At 53.5% G+C, this 12,450-nt stretch overlaps 1 protein-coding gene across 4 annotated transcripts in view; it reads right to left on the minus strand.

The window, feature by feature from the left end:
- Nucleotides 1-6,202: 6,202 nt before the first annotated feature.
- SPEN (spen family transcriptional repressor) overlaps nt 6,203-12,450 on the minus strand; it is a 66,928-nt gene continuing 60,680 nt past the window's right edge. For all 4 annotated transcript variants that reach the window (XM_065037630.1, XM_065037629.1, XM_065037628.1 and 1 more), the window contains 4 exons: nt 11,492-11,905; nt 10,470-10,664; nt 9,143-9,301; nt 6,203-7,698 (listed from right to left, as the gene is read on the minus strand). In XM_065037630.1, the coding sequence (XP_064893702.1) occupies nt 7,567-7,698; nt 9,143-9,301; nt 10,470-10,664; nt 11,492-11,905 (900 nt within the window). In that variant the 3' untranslated portion in view covers nt 6,203-7,566. The remainder of the gene's footprint in view (nt 7,699-9,142; nt 9,302-10,469; nt 10,665-11,491; nt 11,906-12,450) is intronic.

The following is a 12,450-nucleotide window of genomic DNA, read 5'->3' on the forward strand; positions in this document are numbered from 1 at the left end:
TGCCCCAAGGATCCTACTTGAAAATCAGCAATTTCACACCCCCACCCTGACCCCAGCACCACGGGTGGGTGACAGACACACGGACACAGACAGACAGACAGACACATTGTGGGGCAACTAAAGGGCCCTATCCTACCCAGCAGTGGGGGCGGGGCAGGGGTGTGGCAGGGGTGGGGTGGGGGCGGGGCGGGGGTGTGAAATTGCTGATTTTTGAGCGGGACCTTTAGGGGAAAATACCCAGTTTTGGTGAGTTTGTGCTGGGGGATGGAGGAGGTGTCATGTGTGTCCAGACAGATGGACAGTCGTGCATCCACCCAGACTGATGGACACTTGTACGTACAGCCGGACACTTGTACGTACCACTGGACAGACGGACACTTGTACGTGCAGCCGGACAGACACACACCCAGCCGGACACTCACCTGCTGCACCCTGCGGCACTAATGCCCCAAAAATGGACATTTTGCCCCAAAGGTCCCCCTCAAAAATCAGCAATTTCACACCCCCGCCCCACCCCCGCCCCACCCCCACCACACCCCTGCCCCGCCCCCAGTGCAATGAGTGGGTGACAGACACACGGATGGGGACACAGACAGACGGACACATTGTGGGGGACTAAAGGGCCCGATCCTGCCCAGCAGTGGGGGTGTGGCAGGGGTGGGGTGGGGGTGGGGCGGGGGTGTGAAATTGCTGATTTTTGAGCTGGGCCTTTGGGGCAAAATGTCCATTTTTGGTGCATTTGTGCACAGGGATGCAGGAGCTGTCATGTGCATCCGGACAGACGGACAGTTGTACGTCCAACTGGACACGTGCAGACAGACATTTCTATGTCCAGCTTGACACATGGACACTTGTACGTACCACTGGACAGACGGACACTTGTACGTACAGCCGGACAGACACACACCCAGCCGGACACTCACCTGCTGCACCCTGCGGCACTAATGCCCCAAAAATGGACATTTTGCCCCAAAGTCCCTGTTCAAAAATCAGCAATTTCACACCCCTGCCCCACCCCCACCCAACCCCCACCACACCCCTGCCCCGCCCCCCCTCCTGGGCAGGATCGGGCCCCTTAGATTCCCCCAGCCTGTTCATGTGCGTCTGTCTGTCTGCATCCCTGTCCGTGTGTCTGTCACCCACTCATTGCACTGGGGGCAGGGCAGGGGTGTGGTGGGGGTGGGGCGGGGGTGTGAAATTGCTGATTTTTGAGCAGGGACTTTGGGGCAAAATGTCCATTTTTGGGGCATTAGTGCCGCAGGGTGCAGCAGGTGAGTGTCCGGCTGGGTGTGTGTCTGTCCGGCTGCACGTACAGGTGTCCGGTGGGACGTACAATTTTCCATCTGTTTGTCCTGATGTCCGTGTGTCCAGCTGGCCATGCAGCTGTCTATCTGGATACACACAACAGCTCCTGCACCCTACAGCACAATCCCCCCAAAAATGGACATTTTTGCCCCAACGGTCCCGCTCAAAAATCAGCAATTTCACACCCCCGCCCCACCCCCACCACACCCCTGCCACACCCCTGCCCCGCCCCCACCCGTGGGCAGGATCGGGCCCTTTAGTCCCCCCCGCATTATCCATATGTGCGTCTGTCTGTCCCCCCATCTGTGTGTCTGTCACCCACTCGGGGGGCTGGGGTGTGAAATTGCTGGGTTTGGGCAGAGCTTTTGGGGCAGAAAAATGTCTATTTTGGGGCAGTTTGCGCTGAGGATGGAGGAGGTGAATGTCCGGCTGGGCGGGCGTCTGTCCGTCTGTCTGTACGTACAAGTGTCCATCTGTCTGGCTGGATATCTGCTACAGCGCCACCCCCACCCCCAAACCCCTCCCAGGGCAGGGAAGGGGAAGGGGACAGATGGATGGACAGACGGACGGTTGTGCGGCCGGGTGAGAAATCAGCCTTTTGATATTATGCACTTTTGATACCGGGAGGTGTTTGGGAATTAACTTACTTGGCAAACTTGCCTTTTTTATTATTATCTTTTTATTTCCGTGTTTGGTTGGTTGGTTTTTGTGTTTGTGAACATGCACCGATGTTGTTTTGTTATAAGAAAATGACATATTCACACCCAAAATAACGGTGTTTTAATGCTGCCGAGATGGCGCTCGGTGTTCCCATGTACAGACCAACCCCAGCTCCCCGGGACAACCAATCCCCTCCTGCCACGGGAGACGCCTCGTTATCCCCAGCAGGAAAATCAGTTAAATAACGAGCCCCAGGCCACCTGCAGACATTTAATGTCATAAAATCACTGAATCATTTTGGCTGGAAAAGCCCCTCAAGATCATATAGTTCAACCGTTCCCCACCCCTGTCCCTGCCCCATGTCCTGAGAACCTCATGTCCGTCTGTCCAGCCCTCCAGGGATGGTGACTCCAGCACTGCCCTGGGCAGCCTGTTCCAATGCCCCACAGCCCTTTGGGGAAGAAACTGTTCCCACATCCAACCTCAACCTCCCCTGGCGCAACTTGAGGGGCTTTTCCAACCAAACTGATTCTATGTAACATCAGGAACAGAAGCACAGCAGCCAGGATCTCCATCTCCTGCACCACGACGGGGCAAGAGGGACGTGCTGGGAAATCGCCCAGTTTTTCTCCCCTTGCAGCAAGTCTGGCGGCATCCTGTATCAAAAATAGCGTGGTCAGCAGGACAAGGGCAGTGATCCTTCCCCTGTGCTCTGCATTGGGGAGGCCACACCTGGAGTGTTGTGTTCAGTTCTGGGCCCCTCAGCTCAGGAAAGAGATTGAAGTGCTGGAGCGGGTCCAGAGAAGAGCAACAAGACTGGGGAAGGGACTTGAGCACAAGCCCTATGGGGAGAGGCTGAGGGAGCTGGGCTTGTTTAGTCTGGAGAAGAGGAGGCTTAGAGCTGAGCTCAGCACTCTCTAGAACTACCTGAAGGGCAGTTCTAGCCAGGTGGGGATTGGGCTCTTCTCCCAGGCATCAGCAATAGGACAAGGGGCCATGGGCTTCAACTCTGCCAGGGGAAATTGAGGCTGGAGATGAGAAAGCAATTCTCTGCAGAGAGAGTGGTCGGGCATTGGAATGGCTGCCCAGGGAGGTGCTGGACTCACCGGCCCTGGAGGTGTTTAAACTGAGATTGGCCATGGCACTTAGTGCCGTGATCTAGTCAATGGACTGGAGTTGGACCAAGGGTTGGACTGGATGATCTCTGAGGGCTTTTCTAACCCAGTCCATTCTGTGATTCTGTGATTTGCTGCATTAACAGCACGGGCTTCTAAACTGCACTTTGCAAAAGCGCCCAGAATGCTGAAGAATCATAAATTAACCAAGGGCAGGCAGTAAAAGGAAAGAAAACCCCAACCAACCTCAGCAGAACGTCAGACAAAGGCAGGAGAAGCAGGAGCAGCACAGCTGAAGCCCCAGGGGCTGCTGCAGGACGTGCGTTCGGGGCCGGTTTTGAGGCCCGAGACGTGAAACAGACGGTTTGCGGGGCCGTGACTGGAGCGGAGCCGCACAGGTCACAGCGGGCTGGCTCGGAACGACACGATCGGAACCGGGTGGACCAAAGGGCGAGTTCTGGTCCCGCTCCAGCCACCGCTGGCCCTGGGAGGGAGATCAGTGCATTGGGAAAGCCCCGACTAGCAAAGCTGAGCCTTGCGGAGCTCAACAGCTCCTGCTGGGGGCTCTGGGGGGGTTTGGGGTTCTGGGGGCAGCGGTGGCTCCAGCCCCGTCCCCATCCCCTCAGTGCACAGGAGGGGACACACGGACACATGGGGACACCCTGCGGGGGTCCTGGTTTGTCTAAGGGCACCTCGGGGCAGGACAAGGGGCACACCCCCCCTCCCCCCACCCCCCCAAGGGGGGTAAATGGGGACATTAAAGTCAGGATTAGGCCTGACCCACCCCAGCGCCCCAGGATAGGGTGACAGACACCAGGACGGACACATGGCTGGATGGACAGACAGACGTGCAGCTGTTCATGTGTCCAACTGGGTGTGAAAACACAGCACCACCCCCAGAGCCCCCCAGAATCGGTGTGTCTGTCTGTCCGTGCCCCGTCAATGCGTCTGCAGCCAGGACGGGGTCTCGCTCATCCCCCAGTACCCTGGGTGGGTGACGGACACACGGACGAGGGCACAGACAGATGGACAGCTGCACATCCAGACAGATGGACAGCTGCACAGAGAGACAGACGGATACATGGGACAGCTTGCAGGTCCAGCTGGACGTACAGATGGTGTCACAGCATCAGAGACATGGATGTACAGACAGACAGACAAGCAGACAGTTCAATGGATGGCTGGACATGCAGACACATGGACAGTTACAGGTCCAGACACACAGACAGTTACACGTACAGATGGACAGCGGTACGTACCACCGGACACACGGACACATGTATGTCCAACCGGACACATGGATGCCTGTATGTAGCACTGGACAGATGGACAGTTGTACATCCAGCTGGACACTCAACTACTGCATCCGCCAGCACTAATGCACCAAAAATGGACATTTTGCCCCAAAGTCCCTGTTCAAAAATCAGCAATTTCACACCCCCGCCCCACCCCCACCACACCCCTGCCCCGCCCCCACTGCTGGGCAGGATCGGGCCCTTTAGACACATCCCCTCCCAGACTGTCTGTGTGTCCGTCTGTCTGTGTCCCCATCCGTGTGTCTGTCACCCACTCATTGCACTGGGGGCAGGGCAGGGGTGTGGTGGGGGTGGGGCGGGGGTGGGGCGGGGGTGTGAAATTGCTGATTTTTGAACAGGGACTTTGGGGCAAAATGTCCATTTTTGGGGCATTAGTGCCGCAGGGTGCAGCAGGTGAGTGTCCGGCTGGGTGTGTGTCTGTCCGGCTGCACGTACAAGTGTCCGTCTGTCCAGTGGTACGTACAAGTGTCCATGTGTCAAGCTGGACATAGAAATGTCTGTCTGCGCATGTGTCCAGTTGGACGTACAACTGTCCATCTGTCCGGATGCACATGACAGCTCCTGCATCCCTGTGCACAAATGCACCAAAAATGGACATTTTTGCCCCAAAGGCCCAGCTCAAAAATCAGCAATTTCACACCCCCGCCCCGCCCCCACCCCACCCCTGCCACACCCCCGCCCCGCCCCCACTGCTGGGCAGGATCGGGCCCCTTAGTCCCCCCACAATGTGTCCGTCTGTCTGTGTCCCCATCCGTGTGTCTGTCACCCACTCATTGCACTGGGGGCGGGGCAGGGGTGTGGGGGGGTGTGGCAGGGGTGGGGCGGGGGTGTGAAATCGCTGATTTTCAAGCAGGGACATTGGGACAAAAATGTCCATTTTGGGGCAGTTTGTGCTCTACGGGGCAGGAGATGAGTGTCCGGCTGGGCGGGTGTCTGTCCATCAGTCCACAAGGGTCTGTCTGTCCGTCCGGTCACGTCCCGCCAGACTCTTGTTCCTCTGGTCAGACTCCCACCTCCTGCTCCCTCAGCACAACCCCCCCCCCCCAAAAATGGACTTTTGGCCCCAAAGGTCCCACTCGAAAAAATCAGCAATTTCACAGCCCCACCCCCCACTCGTGGGCAGGATCAGACATTTAACCCCCCCCCAGTTGTCTGTCTGTCCCCCTCTCCGTGTGTCTGTCACACACTCTTTGCTCCGGGAGGTGGGGCAGGATCGGGCCCTTTGCCTTCTCCCCCACCATCCATGTGTCCGTCTGTCCATCCATCCCTTCCCCACCCAGGGCACCGGGGGGAGGCTGTTGGGCCCGATCCTGCCTCCAGGACCCCCCCACCCCTCTCCCAGATCCATGGGCACCAGCCGCTCCATTTTCCCCATGTTTCACCCCAAACCGGGCTCCCCTGTCCCCCATCCCCCAGCTCACATGGCGGGGCCGGGTCTTCCCTCTACCCCCAAATTCCCCTCCTAAATCTCCTTTTTTACCATCTCCTCCTGATTTTACCCCATTCACGCCCCGCTGGTGAAGAACCAGCACCCACGTGGCTTTTGGGTGGAAAACGGGTGAAAAACATCAAGTCCGGCTTTTGTCTGTATCAAAACTCGGGTGTTTTTGGGTGTGTATCCAACCGATGAGCAAATAAATCACAACCTTGGTTTTCAACCAATTATTTACAACATACCAATGTGAATCAGCAGAGATTTGAGTTTACTCTGATAAAATTATCTAGTTTTTGCAACTAAAGATCGGTGACGACTCCCGGGGGGGGACCCCAAAGCTCCATCCCCCCCCCCCCAAAAAAGGGACGAGATTTGGGCCGCGAGGTGTTTTGTATTTTTTAATAAAGTTTGTAATCCAATGGACACACAAAACAAAACTGCGCTGCGAAAAATCGAACGAAAACCAAAAGAACCAAAACAAAAAAACCAGTTCCATAAATTAATAAGTGTCGGGGGGGGGGGGCGGGGGGGGGGCGGGGGTCTTTGTACAAGTGTATAACACTTCCACAGCGGCCGCGACGAGGTGGGGGGGGGGGGGCGTTTAACTGAAGCGCACTTACAAATGAGTGACGATACAAAGTCTGAGTATGAAAATAAGATTTTCTCTGAAAACACATTTTTTTGGCACAGATTAAAAAAAAATGTATGTTGGGGGGGTTACTTTTTTTTTTCCTTTTTTTTTTTTTTTGTTGTTGTTTTTTTTTTTTCCCGTTTTTTTTTTTTTAAAGTCAGTATTATATATATTTATATATATTATATATATATTTATATATACACACACCGAGTTCTGCATATCCCACCAGGAAGGAAAATAGCTCTCCCTTTGAGTTGGTTTTGGGTTTGCTTTTGCATCTTGTCTCTCTTTTTCAGTGTAAACTGTACATCCCAGATGAAGAGGAGCCGGTGGCAGCGGGGGCGGCTGGAGCAGAGGAGGGTTCACAGGCGGAACAAATCAACCCATCAGAAAATCAAACAAATAAAACGAAAGAAAGGAAAAGGAAAGAAAAAAAAAATAATAATAAAGAAAAAAAAATATAAAGAAAAAAAAAAGGAAAACCAATTAAAAAGAAATTAAAAGCCGAGGTGTGAAATGATGCTCGACCCCCAGCTCTCAGGCGGAGCCCCAGGTCCCGCGCTCGGTCCCCGGCGCGTGTCCAGACATCCAGAACGTCACAGCGTGTCCCAACTGTGCAAAGGTCCGAGTCACTAATTTAGTGCAAAGGCAGTTCAGGTTCTCTTTTATTTTTTTTTTTTTTTTTTTTGTCTGTAATAATATTTTTTTCCTTTTTTTTCGTTTTTTGTTAAAAAAAATAAGCCATCCTTTCTTCTTTTTTTTTTGTTTTTTTTTCTTGGTTTTTTTTTGTGTTTTTTTCCCCAAAAGGAGGCACAGAACCCCCCGCCAGGCGCCTGCCGAGTGCATCGTTGTCCATAAGCTAAAGCAATATGTAAACATCCAGGGCGGCAGAACCGCCCAGCGAGGGTTTGATCGAGGCCGGTCCGGGCAGGAGGCTGGTGCTGGCAGCATTTTTCTTCTCCCATCACTTTCTTTCTCTATTTTTTACTTATTTTGAATTGGGTTTGTGGGTTTTTTGCTGCAGGGCCTTTGGAAAAAAAAAGAAAAGGAAAAAAACCCTCGAAAATAACCGAAATCCCAAAAGTCAGCGGCGAAAGGAGCTCATACCGAGGCGATGACGATCATGAGGTGCGGGGAGATGTTGGAGATGCTGGCGAGCAGGTCCGGGGCCAGGCGGGAGAGGTGGCTCTCCGAAAATTCGCAGGGTGGGAAAATCTGCAGAACGTAGGCGGGCTGAGGGGAGAACAGAAACAACGAGTGAGGCACAAAACCTGGGTCGGGGATGGGCTAAAATGGCTAAAAACGGGACATTTGGGTGACTTTTTGGGGTGTTTAAAATCACAGAATCCCAGAGTGTCAGGGGTTGAAGGGCCCTGGAAAGCTCATCCAGTGCAATCCCCCCATGGAGCAGGAACACCCAGATGAGGTTACACAGGAAGGTGTCCAGGCGGGTTGGAATGTCTGCACAGAAGGAGACTCCACAACCCCCTGGGCAGCCTGGGCCAGGCTCTGACACCCTCACCAGGAACAAGTTTCTTCTCAGATTTCAGTGGAACCTCCTGTGTTCCAGTTTGCACCCATTGCCCCTTGTCCTGTCACTGGTTGTCACCAGAAGAGCCTGGCTCCATCCTCCTGACACTCCCCCTTTCCATATTGATCCCCATGAATGAGTCCCCCCTCAGTCTCCTCTTGTCCAGCTCCAGAGCCCCAGCTCCCTCAGCCTTTCCTCACACGGGAGATGCTCCACTCCCTCCAGCATCTTGGTGGCTGCGCTGGACTCTCTCCAGCAGTTCCCTGTCCTGCTGGAACTGAGGGGCCACAGCTGGACACAATATTCCAGGTGTGGTCTCCCCAGGGCAGAGCAGAGGGGCAGGAGAACCTCTCTGACCTACTGACCACCCCCTTCGAACCCACCCCAGGTACCATTGGCTTCCTGGCCACAAGGGCCCAGTGCTGGCTCATGGTCACCCTGCTGTCCCCAGGACCCCCAGCTCCCTTTCCCCTGTGCTTCTCTCTAACAGGTAATTAGACTGGAACCTGGGGTTGTTCCTGCCCAGATGCTCGTAACTCAGCACATCTGTATAAAAAGTGAGATATAAATGCAGGTGTGGCTGCCAAGGTGGGGTGTTTTTCTGCGGTACGGACAGAAGAAGGGGCTGGTTTTATTGGGAAAGGCAGAAAAATTCCCATTAATTATTAATTATTATTAATTGATGATCATTATTAATTTCAGCAATGGCTCCAAGCGCCCAGGGAATGGGTTAAAATCAATTTGATGCAGCAACACATCTGGAATAAACGCTTTGAAATGGAATAAACCCTAAATGTTAGGAGCAAAAAATCATCAGGTGTCCTGGAACAATCAGGATATGACAAGAGGAAGAAACCAGGACTCTGTTTCCAATGCAGAAAAAGCTGGAAAATGGGTTTGGTTTGTTTTCAACCAAACTGAACATATGGTTGTTTTTTGGCTTTGCAATAAATCTTCAACAATGATATCAATTTTATCGGTGTGTTTTGATCAGTGATGTAACAAACCAATATGATAAACACCGGGTTTTTGTTTTAATAATAAAAACCGGCAGCTCAAGTCCAACTTTTAGCAAAGAGCAGATGGTTGTTGGTCCCGTTATCTGTTAATTTAGTTCACTGAGGGCGTTTGGGGCTTTTCCGATACCTGGTTAGAGCCGGGGTTGGGGACGTTGATGATTCCTGCGGCTTGTTTGGCTTGCAGGTAGCTGATGAACGCGGCCTTGAGCGACTCCGTCTGGTTCACCACGTCCTCCTGGTCTCGGCCGCATGGCAAGGCCAGTAACAGGCAGTAATCGCTCTCCACCTGGGCAGAAAACACAGGGATTCCGTCAAATATTTGCTGGGAACAGGCCTGTTCGTGACATAATCTGCAAGGAAAAATCCTCTCTTTCAACCCCTTTCAAGTTACAAGGATGTGGTGAAAGCTCAGCCGGCTTAGATGGTGAAAACGACTGAAAATCACTGATTTCCACACGTGAATTCCACTTTCCACCTTACTGGAATGGGCAGAAATTTGTTCCAGGGCTGAGGGATGCGTGATTTCAAATGTTTCCCAACTCCCCCATTCCATTTTTTAACAGTAACACCTGTTGCTGGTGACCTGCGATCTGTATTTCACACTCCTTGGGATGAAGGAATCGCATACAATCCCAAACTAATGTGACAAAAGGCAAAGTTTCTGGCAGAATCGATTGGGTTTTTGTTACACAGCTGGCAAGGACAGCCCAACACAGAGATGGCGCTTCTCCTAAAGGTGCATCATAAAATAATTTTGGTTGAAAAGCCCCTCAAAATGATCGAGTCCAACCATTACCCAGCACTACCCCATGTCCTGACAACCTCTGCAGCTCTGCTGAGGTTGGTTGGGGTTTTCTTTCCTTTCACGGCCTGTCGTTGGTTAATTTATGATTCTTCAGCATTCTGGGCGCTTTTGCAAAGTGCAGTTTAGAAGCCCGTGCTGTTAATGCAGCAAATGCCGCCAGACTTGCTGCAAGGGGAGAAAAACTGGGCCATTTCCCAGCACGTCCCTCTTGCCCCGTCGTGGTGCAGGAGATGGAGATCCTGGCTGCTGTGCTTCTGTTCCTGATGTTACATAGAATCGGTTTGGTTGGAAAAGCCCCTCAAGATGAAGAGTCCAACCATAACCCAGCCCTGGCACTGCCCCATGTCCTGAGAACCTCATGTCCGTCTGTCCAGCCCTCCAGGGTTGGTGACTCCAGCACTGCCCTGGGCAGCCTGTTCCAATGCCCCACAGCCCTTTGGGGAAGAAATTGTTCCCAGATCCAACCTCAACCTCCCCTGGCACAACTTGAGGCCGTTTCCTCTGCTCCTGGCGCTTGTTCCTGGGGAGCAGAGCCCGACCCCCCTGGCTCCAAGCTCCTTTCAGGCAGTTCAGAGATCAGAAGGTCTCCCCTCAGCTCCTGTTCTCCAGCTGAACCCCAAGGTCCCTCAGCCGCCCCCCAACCTCTCACCATCATCCTGCGCGCGACCCCCTCCAGCTGCGACGCCTCCAGCCGCATGCGCTGGGCGATCCTCAGCGGTGGGCCGCCCTCCGGCGCCGGCAGTGACCGGTGAGCCAGGACGTTATTACCGGAGACGAAGTGGAGCTGAACGGCGGCCGTGTCGTTTTTGAGAGCCAAGAGGCCCTGCCAGACGATGGGGTATTTCTGGAAAGACGGAGAAGAAATATAAACCGCAAATGAAGGAGAGTGGGATATTAAATCCTGTCTGAGCTGCTCATTTGCCTCCACCGCTTTGCTTTAAGGGCTCAGGACAGATGTTGTATCTTATTCCTCCTCGTTCGTGCTGGTCCAGGCTTTGGTCGGGTCCTGCTAAATCAGGAATTTAGTCCTTTTTCTTCCAGCTGGCAGAGGTGCCTGGGCGGCTCCCTTCACCGTTAACATCACAGCGCTTCCCAACCTTCCAGCCTCCCACACAAGCGCGAGGCTGTTACCAAACCCTATTTTCTCTTTTAAAAATGAGAGAATTAAGAGTGAGCAGCAGCAGGAGAGTTGCTCAAGATTTCATGGGAAATAACACTTAAAGCCAACTTTCAGTTCCTCATCAGTGCCTGTTGCTTACTACGTCCCTCTTCCTTAGTCTCTAGGCTTTGGAAAGGTGTGTTTTTCTTTTTCTTTAAATTAAATATATACCACTCTTTCCTGCCCACAAATAAAACCTTTCCAAAAACCAGTTGACTGTAAAAAAGACGCAGCACTGCCTGAGCAAAACGAGAGAAGCAGGGGCTGCTCTGCATGAACAGTCCCTTATTGCGAGGATCTAGTAAACGCCACGTAAACATGAACGTGGCTTAAAATTCACCAGGGACAAAAACAGCCCAGAAAAGCAGACAGACATCGATCGCCTTCTCCGCATCTGAAGCAAAAGAGTTCAGACTTTGGTGCCACGGGGGAGATGAACTAAGTAGAATCTGATTATTTCTCCCCAGGACGAGGAGCACGAGGCCAAGAGAAGAGGCCGGAGCGATACTCACCGTCAGGAGTTGAACCATGTCCACGGGTCTCTGCGACACGGGGTGAGGAGACGGCTCCTGTTTGAGAGCGGGCTGGGGCTCGGGGCGATTGAGGGGCAGCCCCGGCGGAGCCGCGGGACCCGACGTCGTGGGGATAAACACGGATTGTTTGGCAACGGCCGGAGGTTGGTGCGGTGACGGGAGCTCCTGTTTCATGGAGATGGCGACAGGCGAGGGGTAGGAGGTCTGGCCCGTGTCCGCTTGTGCCCTCTGAAGGTGGACGTGAGGGTCCATGGGGGCCGCGTGCCTGTTGACAGTGGGGTGGTGACTCTGCTCGGGTCCTGCTGCCGGCGGGCCCTTGGGATCCTGCGGGATCTGAGGGGTCTTGCTGCGCACGGGCTGGCTGGGGTGCGAGTGTTCACCCTCCGACAGACCCTGGGAAGCAGGCGGCGGGGGAAAAAGGGAAGATTTGAGGTCACGGGTGTATCAAACTCAGTCATTCAATGACAAAGCTGCTGGGGCACCACCTGGGTGCGTCCCCACCCCACCAAACCAGCTGTGACGGTGCCCAGAGCATCCTCCTCTTCCAAAGCCACCTCACCAGCCTCTCACATCCCAGAGCTCATTCTGCATCCCCCAAATCTTGCCCTGAGCCCGTCCTTGGCCACGCCATCCATCCCAGGATGCCCGACCCATGGTGCTGACAACACTTCGACGTCTAGAAACCTGTAGGCAGCTTCACACCTGCTGGTTGGAGTCCTGAAGCAGTTAAAAAATGGGCTTTATTTCCTAACGCCAAGCAATGTTCAGACCCCAACACCCAAACAAAAATAGCACAATTTGTGCTACAAACTTAAGCAGGGCTTGGAGACTAGCCACAGAGCGCTAAACTCAGCTCCTGCGGCCACGCAGAGCTGCGCTGGGGCTGTAATTAGCTCCAAGCACTGCAGATTTCAGGCAAACAGAGTAAAAAGAGTGTT

The sequence above is a fragment of the Columba livia genome, chromosome 21 (genome assembly GCF_036013475.1).
Source record: "Columba livia isolate bColLiv1 breed racing homer chromosome 21, bColLiv1.pat.W.v2, whole genome shotgun sequence".
Taxonomy (NCBI): Eukaryota; Metazoa; Chordata; class Aves; order Columbiformes; family Columbidae; genus Columba; species Columba livia.